The following is a 26,085-nucleotide window of genomic DNA, read 5'->3' as shown; positions in this document are numbered from 1 at the left end:
GTACGTGTAGGTATGTGCGGCAGGACCAAATCGGAAAGATAGGTAGGAGCAAGCCCATGTAATGCTTTGTAGGTTAGCAGTAAAACCTTGAAATCAGCCCTTGCCTTAACAGGAAGCCAGTGTAGGGAGGCTAGCACTGGAGTAATATGATCAAATTTTTTGGTTCTAGTCAGGATTCTAGCAGCCGTATTTAGCACTAACTGAAGTTTGTTTAGTGCTTTATCCGGGTAGCCGGAAAGTAGAGCATTGCAGTAGTCGAGCCTAGAAGTAACAAAAGCATGGATTAATTTTTCTGCGTCATTTTTGGACAGAAAGTTTCTGATTTTTGCAATGTTACGTAGATGGAAAAAAGCTGTCCTTGAAGCAGTCTTGATATGTTCTTCAAAAGAGAGATCAGGGTCCAGAGTAACGCCGAGGTCCTTCACAGTTTTATTTGAGACGACTGTACAACCATCCAGATTAATTGTCAGATTCAACAGAAGATCTCTTTGTTTCTTGGGACCTAGGACAAGCATCTCTGTTTTGTCCGAGTTTAAAAGTAGAAAATTTGCAGCCATCCACTTCCTTATGTCTGAAACACAGGCTTCTAGCGAGGGCAATTTTGGGGCTTCACCATGTTTCATTGAAATGTACAGCTGTGTGTCCTCCGCATAGCAGTGAAATTTAACATTATGTTTTCGAATGACATCCCCAAGAGGTAAAATATATAGTGAAAACAATAGTGGTCCTAGAACGGAACCTTGAGGAACACCGAAATGTACAATTGATTTGTCAGAGGACGAACCATTCACAGAGACAAACTGATATCTTTCCGACAGATAAGATCTAAAAAAGGCCAGAACTTGTCCATGTAGACCAATTTGGGTTTCCAATCTCTCCAAAAGAATGTGGTGATCGATGGTATCAAAAGCGGCACTAAGATCTAGGAGCATGAGGACAGATGCAGAGCCTCGGTCTGACGTCATTAAAAGGTCATTTACCACCTTCACAAGTGCAGTCTCAGTGCTATGATGGGGTCTAAAACCAGACTGAAGCGTTTCGTATACATTGTTTGTCTTCAGGAAGGCAGTGAGTTGCTGCGCAACAACTTTTTCTAAAATTTTTGAGAGGAATGGAAGATTCGATATAGGCCGATAGTTTTTTATAATTTCTGGGTCAAGATTCGGCTTTTTCAAGAGAGGCTTTATTACTGCCACTTTTAGTGAGCTTGGTACACATCCGGTGGATAGAGAGCCGTTTATTATGTTCAACATAGGAGGGCAGGTATGAAAGTGTAAGGGAACTTCCACCTTTCACTTTTGGAATACCTTGCAGACTCTTTGTATAAAGGATCGACACAGGTTGGAGCATGGCAGAACTTGTGTATTCTAGAAATTGATCAGTCAGGAAGAACACGTTATCTCTTTATCCGTTGCGGAAGACTTACTTTTGTCGGAATTAGACGAAGTAGGCTGTCTTTCGGAAGGGCATTAACGTTGATTGCGGACAGAACGAGAACTACAGTTTACCTTCGCTAAAATGGGTTCAATCAGCTTTTGGATGTGCTTGGTCATGACGATTTGCACCTGGAATAAAACCATCGGATGCACGTGGATGAGGACACTGCCTCGGTCTCCGAGCATGTTCCAAGTGTTCAGCAACAACACCATAACGATGCTTCAGAAAATGGTAGGATATAGGGTCATGTTTATTCACTTCCTGGTCATTGAGCTCTTGTCATCTTTTCAACATTTCATGAGCTGCAATGTTTCATTTAAATTACCTGACTCCTTTTGGTACAGTAATAATAATGCAAGATTTTGTTAATATTTTTGGGCATCTCAGGGTCATGAAGTCTCTCGAGATCCTCAGATCACTTTCCCTGACAAACAATACAGACAAGTCAATAATTTCAAGGTAAGAAATATGCATAAAAAAGGTTTTGTTCTATCTATAACCTTTCTTTCTGAGATTGGAATAAACACTGAATTCGGAAAGTATTCAGACCCCTTCAACTTTCCCAAAATGTGTTACGTTACAGACCATTTCTAAAATTGGTTACAAATAAATAAATAATCATCATCAATCTACACACAATACCCCATAATGGTAAAGCAAAAACTGTTTTTTGTTTTGAATAAATTAGCAAAAATGTGTAAAAACATGTTTTGGCTTGGTCATTATGGGTAATTGTGTGTAGATTGATGAGAGAAATCATATTTATTCAATTTCAAAATGAGGCTGTAACGTAACAAAATGTGCAGATAGTGAAGGATTCTGAACACTTCCCGAATGCACTGTATATAATTAGGTTATAACGAATATACAATTTGCTCAAATTTTCTGATATTTGCCATCAATTCACAAGGCATATACTAATACAATTCACTCTTCTACTAGGCTGAGGAACAGATGGCCTTCATTTCGCATACTCTGAACGCTATAAAGAAATTGTACAGCAGTGGTAAATATGAGTCCCCCGCCTGGGACCAGAAAGGAGTTGACAAGTTTATGAATGACCTCTATCGACAGACCTCGGAGCTGGACCAATGCGTATGTCATTTGTGATTTTCACCTCTTAAACATTAATGCAAAAAGGAAAAACATTATACTATCCTACTAGATTATAATGTAAGTGGTTACATGTTAATCAAATCATAATATTAATTGAATTATTTGTATTTTGTTCTAACAGGTAAAGTCTATGAAAACTAGACTATCAAAATCTGTCAAAAGAGTGAACAAAAAGATGAGCCTTCACTTCAAGTTCCTGAAGAATTACTTGAAACGCGAGGTAGGTTGATCTATTTATCTTACAAAGAGAGTATATTCACCAAATCTGGATGTATTTATGTGATGATACAACATGTGTCTATTCTCAAATCTTAACAAGTGTATTTCATTTATGCAGGAATACAGCGCAAGCGGCTGGGAAGACATCAGGACAGTGGTGCTGGCACACCTACAAAGACTAGACACAACATTAAGTAGCCAATGAGCGTTATGTGTGTGTTGTGTACATATTGTTTATTTATGTATGTATTTATTCAACTATTTATTTACACGTTTACTTTTTTGTTTTTGAACGTATCTATTTATTGTGTAGTAATGTATTCACAACTCTGTGGAGTAAATAATTTTTTATACTGATTGTGTGATTGACTTGGGCTATACATAGCCTAATGTAACAATGTTTTCGTGCATTTTTTGTTGTTGTTGCTGTTATGAAGGCCATTGCATACTGTATTTATTAATGCAACCTGATATGAATTTTTTGTTATTGTACTAATGAAATATATTTTAATTAAATAAATGTGTCCTCTACAGCTGTAATCGTTTTTAATCACATAAATTGTAATTTACCGCATACACACATTTAGCAGATGTTTTAACGGGTTTAGCGATATGCTTGTATTTCTAGCTCTACCACTGCAGTAATATCTGACAATACACAACAATACACACAAATCTAAAAGTAAAAGAATGGACATAAGAAACATAGAAATATGTCGTAGTCCAGAGTATATATATATATAGAGTACCAGTCAAAAGTTTGGACACACCTCAGGGTTTTTCTTTATTTTTTACTATTTTCCACAATGTAGAATAATAGTGAAGACATCAACACTATGAAATAACACATATGTATTCATGTAGTAACCAAAAAAGTGTTAAACAAATTAAAATATATTTTATATTTCTTTAAAGTATCCACCCTTTGCCTGACAGCTTTGCACACTCTTGGCATTCTCTGAACCAGCTTCAGGAGGTAGTCACCTGGAATGCATTTAACCTGTCTGGGCTAGGGGGCAGTATTGAGAATTTTGGAAAAAATATGTTCCCATTTTTAACTGCCTCCTACACCAACTCAGAAGCTAGAATATGCATATTATTGTTGAGGTTTGGATAGAAAACACTCTGAATTTTCTAAAACTGTTTGAATGGTGTCTGTGAGTATAACAGAACTCCTATGGCAGGCAAAAACCTGACAAGGTTTCAAGCAGGAAGTACCCTGTCTGACAAGGAGTCGTGCGTCTTGCATCTTTTTATTGAAAAGTAAGGATCTTAGCTGTAACGTGACAATTCCCAGGGCTCCGATAGGCTCTCAGAGCCCGGGAAATAACTGAAGGTTTACGAGGGAGCCTCAGGCTGAAACACATTATCACCTTTTGTAAGTGGCTGCTCCGAGGACCTTTGAATGAGGCGTGTGCACGAGTCGCTCCTGAGGAGAAATTTTATTCAGCTGTTTAGGCTCAATGCATACTCCCGGTCGGAATATTATCACTTATCTACGAGTTCAATGGCATAAAAATTGGTTTTAAACAGCGGTTGACATGCTTCGAAGTACGGTAATGGAATATTTAGACATTTTTGACACGCCAATGCGCCATGCGCGGGACCGTGAAGAAGCATTCTGATAGTGTCTAGAACTCACGAACAAAACGTCGCTGTTGGAACATAACGATGGATTATTTGGGACCAAACCAACATTTGTTATTGAAGTAGAAGTCCTGGCAGTGTATTCTGATGAAGAACAAGCAAGGTAAGAACATTTTTCTTATAGGAAATGTGATTTTGGTGGAGGCTGACCTGGGTGGGTATCTAAATAGCTAGCCCTGTAATGCCGGGCTATGTACTTAGATTATTGCAAAATGTGCTTCATCCGAAAAGCTATTTTAAAATCGGACATATCGAGTGCATAGAGGAGTAATGTATCTATAATTCTTAAAATAATTGTTATGCTTTTTGTGAACGTTTATCGTGAGTAATTTAGCAAACTGTTAGTAAATTCCCCGGAAGTTTGCGGTGGTTATGCTTTTTCTGAACGTCACATGCTAATGTAAAAAGCTGGTTTTTGATATAAATATGAACTTGATTGAACAGACATGCATGTATTGTATAACACAATGTCCTAGGTGTGTCATCTGATGAAGATCATAAAAGGTTAGTGCTGCATTTAGCTGTGGTTTGGGTTTATGTGACATGATATGCTAGCTTGAAAAATGGGTGTCAGATTTTTTCAGGCTGGGCACTCTGCTGACATAATCTAATGTTTTGCTTTCGTTGTAAAGCATTTTTGAAATCGGACAGTGGGGTTAGATTAACGAGATTCTTGTCTTTAAATAGCTGTAAAATAGTCATATGAATCCTACAGACGAAGAACCATATATGTGACAATTTTTCCATTTTAAGATAATCAGTTATTTTTATATTATTAATTGTGTGTACCACATTAGGTGTTTTATGGTTGACAAATAATTCACCATACTCATATCTTCCAACAACAATTGATATTTTTTTGTTATTTCAAAAAATACTTATTTTATTGCTATTTTAATTTTTAGAATGTGGAAGAACAGTATATCTCCAGCGATGATTTCAGTTTGTGGAAGAACAGTATATGTGACATTTTGCATGACACTTGTAAGATGTCCTTTTTTAACACCTGATATGATGTTTTAAGTACTTTCAAGTACAGATGCCCTTCATGTAAATAACTTAAATGCAATATGTAGTTAATTAATTTGTATGGAGGTTCATTTAAAGGTGGTCTATCAACTTTAGCACTGATTACTTTTCTTAAAAGTTGAGTCATTAAATCTTAGTCTCATTTAAAATGAAGCCCTCAATGTGAACATACCATAGAATAACTACAAAAATAGAATACAATTAAATTAATTCAATCAAAAGAAGCACAACTTGTACATATCAAATATGGATCAATGTGATGTGCCAATATGCATGTCCATTATGCAGGTCCCTAAGGTCAATATTACAAAACGTTCAGAAAACCATTCTCTTTGCGTTTAACACTATGATCAGCAATTAAGTTTGAATTGCGTTAAACCCATGCTAAAGGCAAGAAATGTCCTTCTGTACTGAGGTGACAGCAGTAAATAAGTTAACTGCTTAGAGTTAATGCTAAATGTGGTGACAGAGAGATGTACTGTATATTGTAATGAATAAAAAAAGGGAATCATTAGGATATTTTATTGTTAGAACAACATGTTGCATGTTGATGGGATGTTAGTAAACTATTTTCTGCGCAATACCTGTGACTTTTAACCACCTCACTGAGGTGATCTGTAGTCCAGCTGGTCGCTTGAGGACAGAATCTGGAAGGTGCCTGAAGTCTTCACATTGCATCCTCATCACCTTGAATGGTTTCGCTGGTTGTGCTTCAAGTATCATCTTTGAAACATCATCAGGTGTATGAAGGACTGACTCCTTGCACCTCTTCTCGATGGTGGCAAAAGATCGATCACAAGGAAGAAAAGAATGGCCAGAGACCATGAACTTCTGCTCAACTTGGGTAAAGTAACCCATAGAGACGAGCATCAACATCAGATTGAGCATCCGCCAGTTGTTATTCTGCCCACAGCATCTGTCACTGAAGATGATCAACTTGTGCACCTCTGGTTTGGTGAGTGGCGTGAATTTTGTCTTCACCCACTTCAATATGCAGCTTGCTACCTAAATGGACCCTCGGTGTGCAATCCCCTCATGCCAAACACACATGTATGCAAGATCTTATTTTCCAAGTTCCTGGATGCAAAGGTTAAAATCTGACAGCTGCCGCTGATTGTAGACATTGGAGTGGGTCAGATTAGGGGTGTACATCACCCCCTATAGATCCACAGAAATGACATGGCAGTCAGCATTGGCTTTAGCCCACTCAGTGTCACTTTGGAGCTGTGTGTAGGCCTTTTTGGCTTTTCGATGGTGCAACTCACTTTCAACTGCAATCTTCCTCTTCTCCTCTTCAGATGTTGCTGCTGACATCTTAGTGAAGAATGCGTCACATTTGCCACAGGTGTCACTCCTGGGTTGGCCGAAATTGAGACTGCTGTTTGAAAATGTCCCTATAAACCCAGAATTTTGCAGTTGATGTGGTATTCTTCTCTTTGTAGAACATATACATTTATTGATAGTAAAACATATACTGTAGCACATTCAGGGTATTGCTTGATCAGGACCCCCATCTTTCACACACTCCCAACCCATACACAGAATGAGTTTGTATTGCACCATTGTGTAACACTGCACTTTTAGAGTTAACGTTAATGTACGTATCATTACTGTCAAAGTTAAACTATGCAAGTGTTCAATATAGCTATTATAATAGGAGTTTTGTCCTATTTTTAATTTAACAGGTGATCCTTGTTAAAAGTTAATTTGTGGAATTTCTTTCCTTAATGCGTTTGAGCCAATCAGTTGTGTTGTGACAAGGTAGGGGTGGTATACTGAAGATAGCACTATTTGCTAAAAGACCAAGTCCATATTATGGCAGGAAAAGCTCAAATAAGCAAAGAGAAATGACAGTCCATCATTACTTTAAGACATGAATGTCAGTCAATGCGGAAGATTTCTAGAACTTTGATCGTTTCTTCAAGTGCAGTCGCAAAAACCATCAAGCGCAATGATGAAACTGGCTCTCATGAGGACAGACACAGGAAAGGAAGACCCAGAGTTTCTTATGCTGCAGAGGATAAGTTCATTAGCGCTACCAGCTTCAGAAATTGTAGCCCAAATAAATGCTTCACAGAGTTCAAGTAACAGACACATCTCAACATCAAGTGTTCAGGGGAGACAGCCTGAATCAGTCCTTCACAGTCGAATTGCTGCAAAGAAAACACTACTTGTGTGTGTGTGTGTGTGTGTGTGTGTGTTGGGGTGGGATGTATTGACATTATGGACAGTATGTGGATGTAATTATTATTTTTTATGAATTTGCAAACATTTCTAAAAACCTGCGTTTGCGTCGTCATTATGGGGTATTCTGTCTCTATTGACAAAATTATTTTTTAATCAATTTTAGAGTAAGGCTGTAACGTAACACAATTTGGAAAAAATCTATGAGTCAGAATACTTTCCCAATGCGCTGAACCTTGGTTGAATGCACTGTAAGTCGCTTTGAATAAAAGTGTCTGCTGAACGACCAAAATGGAATGACCAGACCAAATCTGAACCAATCATATACATCTAGGCTGTGTTTCACACGTTTAAACAGCACAGTGTGGTATGGCACAGTTCAATACAATAGAGCACAGTAGAGTACAGTAAAGTACAGTACAGTACAGTAGATATTAATTCAGTAAAATGTATTACAGCCAAGTTTAATTCAGTACAGTACAGTATTGTTTAATACAGTAGAGCAGAGTACAGTTTAGTACATTAGAGTAAAGTAGGCTACACTCTACTCTGCTGTACCCTACTGTACAGAATTATACTTTCCTTTACTTTAGTGTACACTGTCCTGTAATGAACTGTACTCTACTGTGCTCTACTGCATTGTACTGTACTGTAGACTGTACTGTAATGAACTGTACTCTACTGTAAACTCCACTGTAAAGTACTCTATTGTACACTCCACTGTAATGAATTGTACTCTGCTGTTTTCTACTATACTGTGCTGTCCAAATTTATACATCGACATTGAAATTAACAAACAAACCAAAAATCTGACCAAATAAAGTAGGCCGGTCCAGACAGCACCGTGCTCAGTAGGTAGGGACGATGTATCCTGTATACATTGGGAGGATGCAGTTTAGACATTGTTTGCTCATTGACGTCTTACACATTCTAAATTCTACAGTTCTACATCCTTTATATGTCGGCTAGACATCAACATTCTATTATGATATCTTGGCGACATCTTCCCAATGTGCAAACGCTCTTCAAACTACATATTCCCTACCCAATTCGATACCTCAGCCAAAGGTGTCTAATTATTACTGGGGAGAAGACTCAGGTGAAACTGATGACATCACACAACTTGTGTAAAACAGCTTTGAAAACCCCAAAATGCATCCACCGCAGACGTGTCATGTGACATAAGACGTTTCAGCACCAATGACATGTATCACTACTAGAGCTAAAAGGCATGAAGACGTCAGGATTCTATCAGTTGTCCTGTGTTGTGACCGCAGCCCTGTTGCTAATGTTATTGCCATGATTACTAGTGTTCCAATTCCCCAAACCCCTACTCTTAGAATTGTAAAACTATAGGCAATAAATGTATGATATATATGATGGGAAATATAGCTCTCTGACTCTTTGGAATCACGTTTCAAGTGTCAAGTGTCACTCTTATGATTCATCCTCATGGCTGGTCCCCAATAGGAAAAATATATTTTATACATAAGGCCTACACTAAGGCTATATCAAATAAAACCAAGGCCCGTATTTATTAAGCATCTCAGAGAGTTGCATTGCTGATATTGGATCAGTTTTGCCTTATAGATTATAATGAATGGAAGAGAGGGTCCTGATCCTAGATCAGCACTCCTACTCTGAGACGCTTTATGAATAAATGCAGCAGAATAATTAGGCTACATCTGAAATTCTAGCCTACAATTTGACATTTTATTATGAAACAACCTTTGACATCTTATCAAGACCCTGATGGAACAGCTGTGTTTGTCCTGGGTTGGAACAAAAGCCTGCACCTCCTCCTTCTGGTCTCCAGGACTGTGCAGACAGTTTTGGTGACCACTCCCCTACAGTATATGATCTTTACAGTTGAACAGGCCTTGTACATTATGAATTAATCCCAATATTATATAGAAAAAGGGAGAAATGAACCAATGCCAAGATTTGACCTTGTATAGTCAAAAACGTGCACAACACTATGACAAACACACACACACACACACATACACACACACACACACCCACACACACACACACACACAAACACAAACACACACACACACACACACACACACACACACACACACACACACACAGCCCTGTCAAAACTATTGACTCTGTAGGGAAAATATCCCTGATATCGTAGCCTATACCAAGGAACTTTTGTCACATTCTTTTTCATTTTCCCCTTGTAAAATAAACGACAAATAGAAAGTTCCAACAAATCATGTTGTCGTTGCTTGTCAACGTTGCATCACCAGCAGACAACAGTAGGGTGAAAGTTGGTTACGTCATTGTGAAAATGAAAGTTGAGAGATATGGTTAGTGAAGCGACGTCTCCCATTCACTTTTCATTTGTAGCGCAACAGCAGAAGACTACGGAACAATATTTCGGACTAACTTTGAACGAAACCCACTAAATGAATGTCTTATATGGCTACATTTCTTAATTAAGAAGTGTGGGTTTTATTTCGACTTCGACGATTTGTTATCAGACTTATTTTATCGGTTCACGCGAAGTTATTAGCAGTTGAAAGCAAAGCTCGCGAATAGTCTTTCCTCGCTATAGTAATAGTCTAGCCGATATCTACATGGAATAATCTTATCTTGTGGTTCAACTATAATGTAAAGCTGATTTCAAGGAGAATGTGTATAGATTTACTGTGGTTTGTTCGTCCATGAGAAGGAGCAGGCATGGAATTCATACTGCTGCATGTGCTAGTCTGGAAAATGAAAGTTCCCGCCTCCGGTAGGTTGATCAGGGGAAATTCTCCATACAGTTTTCTCTTTCCTAATTCCACATAAAACTACTTAACACAGCCAAGATGTTCAAACTCATCTGGAAAACTAACAGCGAAACAAACTGCTATTTACAATGTATACAATGCAGAGTTGGACGTGTATTTGTCTTGTTATTTGCAGTATGCAGAGCGTGTGTCATTGCTGTGACTGGATCCGACACCACTACGGTCACTTGAGCTCAGAATACCTTTCCCTGCTGGACCAGATGGTGAGTTATCAGCACACTGTAAGAGGAGACTGAATGCATGTATTAAGGACAGCAAAACAACCAACCAAGTAAAATAGTCATATGTTTCATGTTTAGCATCTGTGTTAGAAAACTGTTAGCCTATATTCGAATATACATAGTAAAATGGCGCTAAGGCTATAATGACAGCGATCAAGAGAGTATATCTACATTAGGCCTACTGTACTTGCAGTATAAGCTATACTTTATGTCTGTCTTGATTGCTCTTAAAGTATTTGACACGTGACTTAACATACTATATTGATTGTTTTCCAGGGAGGAGATATCACAAAGCAGGATGCCCCAGTCTTTTTCCCAACATCACTTTACAGACACATAGATGATGCTGAGGTAAAGACTAGAATTATGATTTATCATGTTCTGATATGCTGTGGTATGGCGGTCTTGACCCAATGTTATATTGATGCCATATCGAAAGCCTATACTGTTTCTAATCTACTTTTTATATCTTCCTGTGTAGTTTGAGGACAAAGTCAGATTCCTGAAAGAGACCATCTATCAAATCACAAAACTGTTTGATGGGAATATGAAATCTGTCACCTGGGACAAGAAAAACCTGGACGATTTCCTCAACATTCTAGAACGCCAATTGGAGAACCTTAATTCCTGTGTAAGTAATGGGTCTATTTAAAGTATAATCCCTGTTTAGGTCAGGGCTCTCCAACCCCGTTCATGGAGCGTTACCTTCCTGTAGGTTAACGCTCCAACTCCAGTTGTAACTAACCTGATTCAGTTTATCAACCAGCTAATTAATCAGGTGTGGTAGATTAGAGTTAGAGTGAAAACCTACAGGAAGGTAGTTCTCCAGGAACAGGGTTGGAGAGCCCTGGTTTAGCAGTAGCCTACTCCACTACAAGTGGAGAAATCTACTTATAAAGTACATATAAAGTATTCAACCCCTTGACATTTTCCACATTTTGTTACGTTACAGCCTTTTTCTAAAATTGATTAAATAGATTTTCCCCCTCATCAATCTACACACAATACCCCATAATGACAAAGCAAAAACCGTGTTTTAGACATTTTTGCAAATGAATTAACAATAAAAAACAGAAATATATAAGTATTCAGGCCCTTTACTCAGTACTTTGTTGAAGCACATTTGGCAGTGATTATAGCCTTGAGTCTTCTTGGGTATCATGCTACAAGCTTGGCACATCTGTATTTGGGGAGTTTCTGGCATTCTTCTCTGCAGATCCTCTCAAGATCTGTCAGGTTGGATAGGGAGTGTCGCTACACAGCTAATTTCAGGTCTCTCCAGTAATGTTCGATCAGGTCAAGTCTGGGCTCTGGCTGGGCCACTCAAGGACATTCAGAGACTTGTCCCAAAGCCACTCCTGCGTTGTCTTGGCTGTCTGCTTAGGGTCGTTGTCCTGTTGGAAGGTGAACCTTCACCCCAGTCTGAGGTCCTGAGCGCTCTGGAGCAGGTTTTCATCAAGGATGTCTCTGTACTTTGCTCCGTTCATCTTTCCCTCGATCCTGACTAGTCTCCCAGTCCCTACCAATGAAAAACATCCCCCAGCATGATGCTGCCACCACCATGCTTAACCGTAGGGATGGTGCAAGGTGATGTTTGGCATTCAGGCCAAATAGGTTTCATAAGACCAGAGACACTTGTTTCTCATGGTCTGAGAGTCCTTTAAGTGCCTTTTAGCAAACTCCAAGTGGGCTGCAATGTGCCATTTACTGAGGAGTGGCTTCCGTCTGGCCACTCTACCATATAGGCCTGATCGGTGGAATACTGCAGAGATAGTTGTCTTTCTGGAAGGCTCTCCCATCCCCACAGAGGAAATCTGGAGCTCTGTCAGAGTGACCATCGGGTTCTGGGTCACCTCCCTGACCAAGGCCTTTCTCCCCTGATTGCTCAGTTTGGCCGGGCGGCCAGCTCTAGGAAGAGTCTTGGTGGTTACAAAGTTCTTCCATTTAAGAATGATGGAGGCCACTGTTTTTTTGGGGAGCTTCAATGCTGCAGACATTTTTTGGTACCCTTTCCCAGATCTGTGCCTCGACACAATCTTGTCTCTGAGCTCTATGGACAATTTCTCAACTTCATGACCTGGTTTTTGCTCTGACAGGCACTGTCAACTGTAGGACCTTAAATATACAGGTTTGTGCCTTTCCAAATAATGTCCAATCAGTTGATTTTACCTCAGGTGGACTCCAATCAAAGTGTAGAAACATCTCAAGGATGATCGATGAAAACAGGATGCACCTGAGCTGAATTTTGCGTCTCATAGCAAAGGGTCTGAATTCATTTGTAAATAAGGTATTTCTGTTTTTGCATTGTCATTATTGGGTTTTGAGTGTAGATTGATGAGTATTTATTTTCTTTAATCCATTTTAGAATAAAGCTGTAACTTAACAAAATTTGGAAAAAGGGAAGGGGTCTGAATACTTTCCGAACACACTGTATATGGGTTATAACCGATTTTGAGCCAGTTTGCGACGTCACATAAATAATACTGCAGTAATGAGAAATGTAAATTATTGTGGATTATAATTAATGGACATTTTTTGTATGCTTTGATACATTTTCATTATGTCAAATGAAGTTTGATATTTTAAAGTGGAAATTACAATCTTTAGAATCTATTTAGAACATTGAATACACATTAAGTTTCCATTTCCTGCCGTGCAGGAAAATACTCAGAAAAAAAGAGATCAAAGATCCTACATTTGTATGATGCTAATGTTTTGTTTAATTTTGTCCAACAGGTATCACCTGCCATGAAGCCTGAGAGGAGACTGAAACGCTACTTCAAGAAGTTGAATAAGAATGTTCTGAGAAAAATGGTGAGTTTGGTTTCGTATGGAAACGTGTTTAATACATGTAATCAAATGAATATAAACTAGGCTAGGCTAAACAGGAGCAGTGTTCTTTAAAAATAAAGTGGGTTCTGGGGACATGTGTATCAAACATCTCAGAGAAGTGCTGATCTAGTATCAGGTCTCCTCTGTCCTTATTTATAGTGATCTAAAAGACAAAACTGATCCTAAATCAGCACTCCTTCTCTGAGAAGCTTAATACATACCGCACCAGTTCTCTCTTTGTTGTTCAAGACAACATGGTCATTATTTCGCCAAGAAAGTTCACCCCACTAATCTTTCAAATGTTCTGTGTTTTTCAGAACTACAGTGCACAGGCGTGGGAGCTCATCAGGAAAGAGACAAAACGTCATCTGCAAAGATTGGATATCCTTGCAGCACAGATGTACTGATCATCCAGACTCATTTCAGAAGCTACGCCCTTACCAGTTTATAAAGCTTGAATACAATCATGTGGGACCATGTCAGTCTATTTATTATATTTAAATCCATAAATTATTGTTTTTTATTTGTATTATTTATATTTTGTATTTCCCTTTTGTACCTGTGTTGAACTGAACTGTATTGCCGGTCTACTATAAAAACCAATGAAAAAATAATATTGAAAATGTGAATAAAAACGTATTTTGTATAAATTGTCCAAATTTGGTTCTTGTCTGAAACCAATGAGAGTGGATTTATAATATCTTATCTAACCATCAGAGGGGATGCACATTAAACCTGTTGCTGATCAGTCACATGATAATTTCTACTTTAAATGTATGTATGCTTGTAGTTTTGTTTCTTTATGTAAATTATTTTTAATGTGTTTTTGTACTTTGTGAGGGTTGCTGTTCTTTTTGTTTTTCCTGTTTGTTTTTGTGTGGTAATCACACTGGGGCAGTGGGCTGAAGGGGGTGGGGAGATCTGGGTGAGGAGTAGAGGATAATCTGGGGGACCAGGAACATTTAGCTCCCACTTGACATTGTGGATGTTTATTTATAAAGTCTGTCCAATGTATTAAACACCTGTATGTTTTACTATGTTTGGAGGAGAAATAAGAAAAAAGACATGGAAAGACAAAATGGAAAAAGAGACAAAACACAAGTAATACCTTTAATGGATAATAGTTTAGTCCCCTGAACAAGGCAGGGTGCTGGTGGGCAAATAATAAAAACAAATAATTTATATAGCTTATTTATATATATATATATATATATATATATATATAGAACTTTTTAAGTGGCATCACTGGGATCCTCCAAATAATTCTCAATGGATTACTGAGGTCATTTATTGTATGACATTAGACAAAAGTGTGTATTAGATAGGCCAATGTGGCAGCACACAGTCCTTTCATAAGACTTGGAATTCCTGGATAGAATAGAGCTATTGTAGATATACTGTGTATCCATTAGTATAATGGTATGTGGTTGTTGATAACATCTACAATGGTGTGTATGTGTGTTTACACTGTATGGTATAATACTCAGAGCCCCACCTGTTTCATGCCCCACCTGTTTAGCAAGAAATATAGTTTTGTTTTTGTTGTTGTTGCCTGTTTTGTGTGTCACATATCAGTTTGCAAACAATGTTAAAAAAAATCTTTGAGTTAATGAAACTGCATACCAACATGGTCTCTTGAGTAAGGCAGCCCCAAAGCTCAGTGGTGGGTGGGGCAGCCATCTGAGAATGCAGAGCATAGGGGTTGGTAATATTCTCTAGTTTCACCTTGATTGTCTCAGTGTTCTCTCACTCATGGGGACACACCACAAAATTTACATGGAGAGCTTGAAAATTCAAGAATATTTTGAAGATAAATAAATAACTCAGAGGATGAGAGGACAAAAAAATGTGAGTATTAATGTTCAATAGCGAATTGTAAATAGGAGTTGGTTTTCAGTTCAACATCTGTTCAGAATCTGTGGAATGTCACTCCTGAACTCAGAGTGACTTGTGCTACGTGTGCCACATTGTCATTGGTCTGTACATTGAGTCGGGGGCAGGAAACTTGATTTTGCCATCATGACTCACGTTCACAATCTACTGTCAAATCCTTTTCAAGCCTTGTCATATGAAGAGATATTATAGATAAAACGTGTAAGTGCTCATCGGCCATTGGACATGAACATTACACAACAAGTTGGAAACTGCAAATTCAACAATGAGCGGTTTGGAAGGAATCAGTGGCTAATTTCAAATAACTAGCCTGCTACTAAGTAGACCTGTTTGTCTTCCAAGTCTGGGTTTAAGGGTCTCATTCCAAGATGAATTGGATAAACTTTTAACACCAAGGGCCAGAAAAGGGTGAATGCATTTGCCATGCTGTCAATCCAGCTTGGCTTTTGCCGCGTTCAAAACAACTGGAAATTCGGAACTGAGAAATCTCAGACCTCAGTGAGTTCAAACAACTAGGAATTCTGGAAAATAAAATGGGCTCCGACAGGGAAAATACGTTATGAACAGTCATCCAACTCAGAATTTCAAGTCGGGATCTCTAGAGTTCCGATCTGAAGATTACTGACGTCATGATTTGACCAGTTTTCTTTCTTGAGTTCCCAGTTGTCTTGGAAGCACCATAAATCCAGAGAATGCCAGACTTTGATGACAAAGTTTGATGACAAGATGTGCACAAAAGATGGACAGCAGCGCCTCCTTCCTGTTCAATTGAGCATAGCACCACAATGTGAGTCCAAAAATGTTTTGCATGCTGCTGCATAAATGATGTGATAAGCCAGGGCGATATGTATACTCTAGCTAAGAAAGTAATACTAAATGTATGTTGTGTAGTAAGCTGTTAGTAGAACATATGCCTCACTCTAATAAGTTAGTCCATTTCCCCTTAATAACTTAGCCTAATGTTTTGACGTGGTGGTGCATATGTAGCCTATAGCCTGTTGTAGAGAAACATAATCACTGAATATTGTAAGAGCTTTCAATGTCTGCTTACATGCCCTCTTTTATTTATCCTACGGTTCTGACTTGGTGTAATGGGAGATTACTGTAAGAATGGCCCATGTTCTGAATTCTGTCACTGTACATTTCAAAAGTGCTGAACAAATAGTTATATTGACTATGTCCCTCCAAGCTCGCTAATGAATGTCTTCATCAGAATTATGGATTGCCTCTTGTCCATTCGTAGTCCCCTTATGTCATAGTTTCAGTAGAAATCACATTTGTTTAAGCAAGTCAGCCAGAATAGCTATGTTTTTTTTAAGGGAGAAAATGAGGCTGAATGAGCTGTTTCCCTGCCAGACAAGGCTCCGCTGATAGCCAGGTGTAGCAGCGGTAAGGATTCACCCCATGGTGCTGAAAAGAAAGCTCTGCTGTTGGGACAGCTGTATGTAGGCCCTAGCAGTTTGTGGGGACAGTTTGTCACCGTTAAAGTGCAATTACTGTACTGTTTAGTGTTGTGTTGTATTGACTTTGCTGACATGCATAAACATTTTTGGCGGAGTTTGCCCCACCAAGATTTAGATGCTAAAAGCCGAGCATCATGATAACCAGTTTGACTTGGTGGAGTGTTTCATTGTGCACATGTATGATTGGATGAACATGGAAGGACGCTCCTCTAAAAATCATAAATAAGCACAACATCAAACTTATTCAGGATTTTGTGAGTAGGCTGTTGGGGCTAGGGGGCAGTATTTTCACGGCCGAATGAAAAACGTACCAAATTTAAAGAGGTTACTACTCTGGCCAAGAAAATAGAATATGCATATTATTAGTAGATTTGGACAGAAAACACTCTGACGTTTCTAAAACTGTTTGAATGGTGTCTGTGAGTATAACAGAACTCATATGGCAGGCCAACACCTGAGAAGATTCCATACAGGAAGTGCCCTGTCTGACAATTTGTTATCCCTCGGTTGCATCTCTATCGAAAATACAGCATCTCTGCTGTAACGTGACATTTTCTAAGGCTTCCATTGGCCCTCAGAAGGCACCAGAAAGTGGAATGATGTCTCTCCTGTCTCTGGGCGAAGAACAGCAGGAGATTTTGTGAGTGGTCAGGCTGGGGACAGTGACACTGGAGATGCGCGTTCATGAGAATTCTCCATTTTTTTCTTTCAGCCTTTGAATGAATACAACGTCGCCCGGTTGGCATATTATCGCTATTTTACGAGAAAAATAGCATAAAAATTGATTTTAAACAGCGTTTGACATGCTTCGAAGTACGGTAATGGAATATTTTGAATTTTTTTGTCACGAAATGCGCTCGCGCGTCACCCTTCAGATTGTGAGCTGAACGCACGAACAAAACGGAGCTATTTGAATATAACTATGGATTATTTGGAACCAAAACAACATTTGTTGTTGAAGTAGAAGTCCTGGGAGTGCATTCTGATGAAGAACAGCAAAGGTAATCCAATTTTTCTAATAGTAATACTGAGTTTAGTGAGCACCAAACTTGGTGGGTGTCAAATTAGCTAGCCTGTGATGGCCGAGCTATCTACTCAGAATATTGCAAAATGTGCTTTCGCCGAAAAGCTATTTTAAAATCTGACACCGCGATTGCATAAAGGAGTTCTGTATCTATAATTCTTAAAATAATTGTTATGTATTTTGTGAACGTTTATCGTGAGTAATTTAGTAAATTCACCAGAAGTTTGCGGTGAGTATGCTAGTTCTGAACATCACATGCTAATGTAAAAAGCTGTTTTTTGATAAAAATATGAACTTGATTGAACAAAACATGCATGTATTCTATAACATCATGTACTAGGAGTGTCATCTGACTCTCCTGACATAATGTAATGTTTGCTTTCGCTGTAAAGCCTTTTTGAAATCGGACAATGTGGTTAGATTAACGAGAGTCTTGTCTTTAAAATGGTGTAAAATAGTCATATGTTTGAGAAATTGAAGTTATAGCATTTTTGAGGTATTTGTATTTCGCGCCACGCGATTCCACTGGCTGTTGACTAGCCCATAGAAGATAACAGTGGCGTGCAGAACGGCATCTCAGAAATAACAATTAGTGGCTCCTTGTCATGGATGGGCTATTGCAACAGACAACCAAAATGGGTTCTTCTCCTACCAGCTAAAAACAAGAAGAAGCGGCTCCAGTGGGCACGCAATCACCAAAACTGGACAATTGAGAAGTGGAAAAAGGTTGCTTGGTCCGATGAATCCCTGTTCCTTTTGCATCATGCTGATTGATGGCAGTAAGGATTGGTGTACCTAATAAACTGACCACTGAGTGTATTTTACATGTTGATTACTGTGAGGTTGGGGGCATCTCTAAATATAATGTACAAATATATAAAACAATATTATTATACATTTTTTTATTGCTTAATATTGTTATTATTATTTGTTTTTTTTAATAAATATTTTACCACTTTCCATAATGTTTGTGTTGTGTCACTGATTCTTATTTAACCAAGGTCCAAAGGGATGTTTTGATTTAGAGCTTTACACTTTAGTGGGATTCACACTAAAATGTTAAATAGTGCTTTCCACTGGTGGACATGAAATACTGGGAAAATAAATGAAATGTATTCCATAGCCTAACTAAAAACAACAGCTTTAGTGAACTAATCATCTGGCAACCACAGCACGGTGTCAGCAGAAGGGGAAGGCCAGAGAACACATACTTGGACTAGCTAAGGAGCAACACCAGACTGGAAGAGGAGGAGGAGATTGTATCTGCAATGTAGGACAGGCACCTCTGGAGGACCCACCTTTCATCCGGTCGACCCAAATCCATAAGGTGAAGACTGTATATATATAAATAATGTTGTTGGAGAAGAAAGGATGATGTTTTTTTTAATCATACTCATGAATAACAAGTTGTTTGAATGATTTATATTACACAGATGAAGGACATTGCAATAAATGAGTCACACACCCATCTTTTAACCCCCTGTGACAACGATTATGAGGCGTATGACTAACAAACCAATGGTTTAGCAGTGGAGAGATGCAGAAATAGGGAATATTACATACAGTAGATTCCATCTATACATGTGTAAGTCAGACAAGGCACAGCAGTGGGCTGAATTCCATTAGGGAAAAAAGGGCAGGTGGAAATGGCGGTCCTGTCCAGAAACAACCCCTACCCACTACACACATATAGATCTGAAAGGCTTGGATAGGTACAAGCAATGTTCCCTCAAAGCTGAGCACAGCTCCCCTCGGGCTGCCGAGCAGAAGAAATATCAGCCTGAGCAGAGAAGCACCAGATTGAACATCAATAAACTTTCTAGAATATTCCATTTTAGTTACGACTATCAGCGTTTCACTCTACTGTGGGAATTCTCGAATCAACTGAGTATTAGCCACTTCAATGTAACATACCGAAACAAAACGAACTATGCAATACTTAGTATGCAAAACCAACTGTGCAAGAGATTTTCTTGTAGGCAGAGCGCATTGGAGTAGGAATCTATTGTAAAGACAGGCACGACTCAGGACCATACACTACGCAGATCAGTGCGCCATAACCAATCAGAGCTGCAGTAGACCTATATGCAAATAGCTATTGCCATACATGGATCTGAGCCGTTCACTTTGAACTGGGGTAAATGCTCTTGCTTTGATATCAACGTGAGAGATGCAAGTAGCCACCTGTGTACATGTGTTCATATTCTTTTAAAGGTATTGAGTGATTATCCCAGTTATAGACAATGTCTGGTCAACAAAGGCGGATTGGTTGCTTCCTACAGGAGCACAAAATGTGTGCATTTCTAGCCATCTTTGAAAAGCCAGTCAGGCACAGAGATATTTGTACATTACATTTACATTTACGTCATTTAGCAGACGCTCTTATCCAGAGCGACTTACAAATTGGTGCATTCACCTTATGATATCCAGTGGAACAACCACTTTACAATAGTTCGTCTATATCTTAGTACATGTACATCTAGATCTTTTTTTTGGGGGGGGGGTTAGAAGGATTACTTTATCCTATCCCAGGTATTCCTTAAAGAGGTGGGGTTTCAGGTGTCTCCGGAAGATGGTGATTGACTCCACTGTCCTGGCATAGTGAGGGAGCTTGTTTGTATGCCTTGGGGCGGTGTTGTTTTTTGAGACTGTCTTGAATAAGCTAAGTAGCCAATAGGCGGAGGGTAGCATAATTTGTCTGTTTCTCTCTAATAATGGTATGGGAATAATAATGCATTTTATTTTTTATGTAACAACACAACATTTTCAGTCACCTCCTTGTCAAGTGGATAAACGTTAACGTCAAGCCTTGCATGCTTTTTCCCAAAGTCTCATGGAATGTTGTCCTACACTGAACACCACCCATTGGCTGCTACTAACAGAACATGCTTATACATGCAATAAGCATGTAATAATAATGTTGAGTGTGCTAGCCTAGCACGCAAGCAATGTTCTACCTGCTGGGGTAGATGGGATAGATGACGAAATGCAGTAATATGTAAAAACGTTGGTTTTCGAAAGTGAAAGCGATTTATGGTGTGTAATTACCGATGTCATCATCTGCCGAGACAGAGGCTGACCCACAGTCATGGCTATAAGGGTTCCTAATTGTCAAATGAATGTACAATGTTTTGGGGGGCATTTTACCTATCTCTAACTCTTTTCCTAAATGTAACCTAATAATCCTAACCTGCTACGTTAATTATCCTAACCTGCTGCGTAATTCCGGTTAATCTGCTACGAAAACATTGTATCTAGCTCTTAATAACAAATCACGTCCACAAGAAATCGTTTGATTTACCTTTTTATATTCCAATGTCACTTTGTTTTACAACAAATAATGAAATGCCATGGATGCTACGTGTAGTACATTAAGATAACTGCAGTGGAGCAGCTGTGTGGAGTCCAACTATTATCATCGTGTTCTTCTTTCTGTAACAGAGTAGCTATGCAATTAGTTACACGTTCCATCCCTTGGGAGAGGGGATATAAAAATATGCCTTTAAACGCTTGTACTGTAGGCTATCAAGCCTACTCGATAAATATAACATTGAATACAAAAATAGATAGGCTACTGTATTGAAAGTACATTGCTTGAAGGGCCTTGTGTATCTGCACACAGAAGACAAGAACGCAAAATGTCGTCAACAGCTATGCAAGGTGAAGGAATGGAATTTTCAATGCTCTTTCACTTTCCCCACTTGAACTTTCCTTGTTTTACATATTACCTCATACATGGCATATCAATGAGGGAGGCTATGAAGGTAGGGCAGGTAACCGACCGTTTAGAAGTAGTGTTCAGGGATTTATCAACTCACCGGACACATGGACACTCTTAACTTGTCCTTTGTGGTACATCTTCTGTGTGTAATTGTTCTTTACCCGGTTGTGTATGCTAAATGCAGTGACCAAAAGGAGCAAATGTATTATCTTTCTCAAACTCGCCAGACCCTCAATGATCTTTCCATGGTAGGTTAATTTCTTTAACCTGTAACAAATTGACCATATAGGCAGAGACATATTTAGAAATATGGCTCTGAATGTAGGCTGTAGCATATATACTGTGATATCACAAGTTATTTATTCTAGTTGAAAATTGATTATTGGAGCTTGATTCATTCATATATTCAGTAGTTCTATTGAGATATGGTGTATTTTGTGTGTGGTATAGGAGAGGAGACCAAGAGGCTGTATCCCAGAGGCGGAAAGGTTAAGGGTCCAACGTCCAACGCTTTCAATAGAGGTGATGCTCAGGAGATCATGAGTGTCTACAATTTCTGTGTTAGTCTTGTTCAATCGCATGTTTATACGGGGTGTTATTCTGATTACAGGAGGGGGGAAAGCTTTGGACACTGAGACTTGCGTTTCAACTAGCCAGCGAGCTCTTCCAACAAAACCTAACTCTTGTGAAATGGAATTCCATCAAACTCAGGGACCTCCAAGACCTTCTTGCTCGACAAAATATGACCTATTCGGAATGTGTACGTTCTTGGTTATGTTTCATTTGTTAACTGTAACTTGGTACACAATTGTGATTATTTATACTATTATTATTCATGTAATCACGTGGATATTGATATTAATGTTGTTTGTTGTTTACAACTTCAGGTCAGAGACCTGCGTCTGCGTCAAAACCTTCTGATTGGTGATATGGTTAAGAACTACTTCAAACAGCTGGACGACTTTCTTTCACGTGAGGTAAAGCATCTCATAGGTTGCATTTTATTGAGAGGGGTGGAGTGGGCCTAGCCTATACCTATGGTGTATAATGTATTCTTTTCACCTATTACATAATTGTTTGTCGTTTTATATTTCAGCGTTTCAGCTTGTGCTCATGGGAGGTCGTGAGAGCTGAAATGGGGAGCATCCTGAGGGATTTTTACAAGAAATCAAAAATGCCAAGAAAACACGTGTGAGAGTAGCATTACTTTTAGTTCATTTCTGCAAAACATGTAATTTTGTTGAATAAATGAAATGTGCTACTGTAAGCTTCATATGTTTATGTTATTTTTCCGTGTTGCAAATCATTTCCATCTTGGCTATAATATTTAAATGAAGATACAAACACGCCTTACGTTGGTTGAAATTGTGCTAACAATTTTGTAAAATTCTGTGGTGTGATGCAACCTTGAAATATAACGACTTTTTCGTTTAAATGTTTTCCTAAATGAGATGTTATTCCTACTAACAATTACATATCAACATCATCTTCAATGAAAAACAATAAACTCCTTTACAATACTCTGAATTCCAGCCATACTTTCCCGCCCTTTAAGACATCATCATATCACTGTAAAACATTGTTGATTCGGATAGTTATTAATTCTATCAAGTACACATTTACTGGATACCATGCAGCATAATTATAACTCCACATTCTGAATGTTAGTTCAATGGAGTATAGCAATGCTAACCATACTGTTACTCTTCAGTCTCTATAGTGGAAAGACAACAGATGCAGAGTTAACATCAACTCACATATCTGGATAGAAGTCCAATAAAAGTCCAATAAAAACACACCAATATGGAATACTTTGACAAATGATCTATGTGATAGACCTATATTTTACTCACAAGTGCCTGTAGGCCCAGATTCAAAAGCCACCGAAATATAGGCTCCAATTTAAGCACTTATGTCAAGGTCTATACTGCCTGTGCGCTGCATAGGCTACGAGTGTCTTATTCTGAAAACCGGGAGCATAAAGGAGCGGGTCTACCAAAATAAATCAGGCCACTTAAACCCGATTCTAAAACGAAATAAACTAATGTTGAGTGTTTAATTGATGTAACTCATACAACGTTGAAATGTATCTTTAAATAGGAAGTTGAGGTCCAGAAATGGTTTCAACGTAGTTGGATACCATAGTTTCCGTGTGTAAATGAAAAAGGTGTTGCGATTGCGAAGACGAGATTTAAACGCTTTTGTTTCCGAAGTGAAAGGACAACGAAATGTTTGCAAATAAATGCATATTAATTTAGGCTGTCGTCTGACTAAAATGGATTCACAAGTAAATGTTTTTCATCTCAAACATGTTCCTAGTTGGTAATCCAATATTTCAGAATAAAATAAGAAATGAGTTAAGGTTTTAACAAGTCTTCGAGAGATGCACCTGTCCTTTCCGTGCGTTGTCTCCAGGCCGAAAGATATACTGTCAGGTATGAAAGCGCCTGTCTACTGGGACTTCCACCTTTCACTTTCGGAACACCGTTCAACATCTTTGTATAAAATATCGACACAGATTGGAGCATGACAGAACTCTGGATTTCGAGAAGTGGATCGATCAGGAAGAACACTTTATCTCTTTATCCTTTGAGGACAACGTCTTCTTTTTCGGAATTCTACAAAGTATAGGCTGTCTTTCTGAAGTGTGCCTAATTTTGCACCTCGGTTGATAGTGAACAGACAGAGAACTACAGTAGACCTACGATAAAATGGGTTCAATAAGCTTTTGGATGTGCTTGATCCTGACGATTTGCACCTGGAATAAAACCATCGGATGCACGTGGATGAGGACACTGCCTCGGTCTCCGAGCATGTTCCAAGTGCTCAGCAACAGCACCATAACGATGCTTCAGAAAATGGTAGGATACTGAAATGTTTATTTAGTTGTTCCTGGTCATTGAGCAGTTGTCATCTGTTCAACATTTAATGTGCTGCTGTGTTACATTTGATTCAGTTTCTCTTATATGTATACAATAATAATATTGCAATCATTTGTTTCTATTTTTTGGCATCTCAGGGTCATGTGGTCTCTCGGAAATCTCAGATCACTTTCCCTAACGAGCAATACAGACAAGTCGATAATTTCACGGTAAGACATATGCATAGCCTACACTATTTTAAAAAAGGTTTTAGTTCAACGTTTTTTCTAAGAGTGTAGGCCATATAATTAGTTTTTGACGAATACGCAATTTGCTATACTTTTCTGATATTCATAAGGCATGTACTAATACAAATCACTCTTCTAGGATAACGGCCGGATTGTCTTCATTTCGCAAACTCTGAACGCTATAGAGAAATTGTACAGCAGTGGTAAATATGATTCCACCGCCTGGGACCAGAAAGTAGTTGACGAGTTTATGATTGGCCTGCATCGCCAGACCTCGGAGCTGGACCAATGCGTAAGTCTACGTGATTTGTGATTTTCTCTTAACATTAATGCAAAAAGGCAAACATTATCCTATAATTTTAGATTGCCATATAATGTGATTTAAACGAATCATAATTTAACATGAATTACTTTATATTTTGTTCCAACAGGTAAAGACTATAAAACCTGGACTATCAACATCTGTCAAAAGAGTGAACAAAGATATGAGCCTTCACTTCAAATTCCTGAAGAATTACTTGAAACGCGAGGTAGGTCAATTTGTCTTACCAAGAGAGTACATTCACCAAGTAGGGATATATTCATATGTGTTGACACAACATGTGTCTATTCTAAAATATGACATGTGTGTTTCGTTCATGCAGGAATACAGCGCAAGCGGCTGGGAAGACATAAGGAACGTGGTGATGTCACACATGCTAAGACTAGTCACGATACCAATTGACTAACCAATGAGCCTCGTGTGTGTAGAGATGATTTATTTATACGTCTATTTTTTCAACTATTTATTTACACGGTTATTTTTTATATATGTTTTATTTATTTATGTATTTATTATGTGTAATCACAACTCTGCGAAGTAAAACACATTTTATACTGAATAATGAATTATGTGCTAGGTATTTTTAGGCTGTAGAAAATGTAACAATGTTTTCATGCATTGATTTTTGTATTTATAAAGGCCATTGCGTACTGTATTCATTATTGCAACATGATTTTGTTATTGTAAGGATTAAATACATTTTAATTAAATAAATGTGACCTCTAACAGCTGAAATCTATTTTAATCTAACATATTTACCTATAGGCCTAATAAAAATGTCCTTAGATAGTCCTGATTATGCCACACAGTGTTGTTGTGTCTTAACTTGAACTCACTGATGATATCACACAACCTGTGTAAAACGGCTGGGAAACCTTTAAAATGTGTCCGCAGTGGAGGCAAGAGAAGTAGACCTTTCAGCACCATGGCAAACAAACAGACCGGATCTGACAGGATTACAGCAATCCTGAATGAATCGTGAATAATGATTAGTGAGAAAGTTAAAGACGCACAAATATCATATCCCCAAGACATGCTAACCTCTCAGCATTACAGTAACT

The 26,085-nt window shown here is 38.4% G+C and overlaps 3 protein-coding genes across 3 annotated transcripts; all 3 read left to right on the top strand.

Annotated features, from left to right (window-relative positions):
• Nucleotides 1-10,320: 10,320 nt before the first annotated feature.
• Nucleotides 10,321-14,142, top strand: LOC115170966 (interferon a3). The gene is made up of 5 exons (XM_029727381.1): nucleotides 10,321-10,642; nucleotides 10,937-11,011; nucleotides 11,142-11,291; nucleotides 13,397-13,474; nucleotides 13,810-14,142. Exons 1-5 carry the CDS (start codon nucleotides 10,508-10,510, stop codon nucleotides 13,897-13,899), a joined length of 528 nt encoding a protein of 175 aa, XP_029583241.1. The 5' UTR covers nucleotides 10,321-10,507; the 3' UTR covers nucleotides 13,900-14,142.
• A 7,452-nt stretch (nucleotides 14,143-21,594) lies between these two features.
• On the top strand, nucleotides 21,595-22,824 carry LOC115170965 (interferon tau-10-like). Its single transcript, XM_029727380.1, has 5 exons — nucleotides 21,595-21,841; nucleotides 22,044-22,115; nucleotides 22,204-22,353; nucleotides 22,481-22,570; nucleotides 22,690-22,824. The coding sequence occupies exons 1-5, from the start codon at nucleotides 21,698-21,700 to the stop codon at nucleotides 22,786-22,788; spliced, it is 555 nt and encodes a 184-aa protein (XP_029583240.1). The 5' UTR covers nucleotides 21,595-21,697; the 3' UTR covers nucleotides 22,789-22,824.
• A 927-nt stretch (nucleotides 22,825-23,751) lies between these two features.
• LOC115170968 (uncharacterized) lies at nucleotides 23,752-25,508 on the top strand. The gene is made up of 4 exons (XM_029727383.1): nucleotides 23,752-24,454; nucleotides 24,613-24,684; nucleotides 24,842-24,994; nucleotides 25,134-25,508. The coding sequence occupies exons 1-4, from the start codon at nucleotides 24,305-24,307 to the stop codon at nucleotides 25,428-25,430; spliced, it is 672 nt and encodes a 223-aa protein (XP_029583243.1). The 5' UTR covers nucleotides 23,752-24,304; the 3' UTR covers nucleotides 25,431-25,508.
• The last annotated feature ends 577 nt before the right edge of the window (nucleotides 25,509-26,085 follow it).

Source organism: Salmo trutta, chromosome 32 (genome assembly GCF_901001165.1).
Source record: "Salmo trutta chromosome 32, fSalTru1.1, whole genome shotgun sequence".
NCBI lineage: Eukaryota > Metazoa > Chordata > Actinopteri > Salmoniformes > Salmonidae > Salmo > Salmo trutta.
This window is presented reverse-complemented; position numbering and strand designations above follow the sequence as displayed.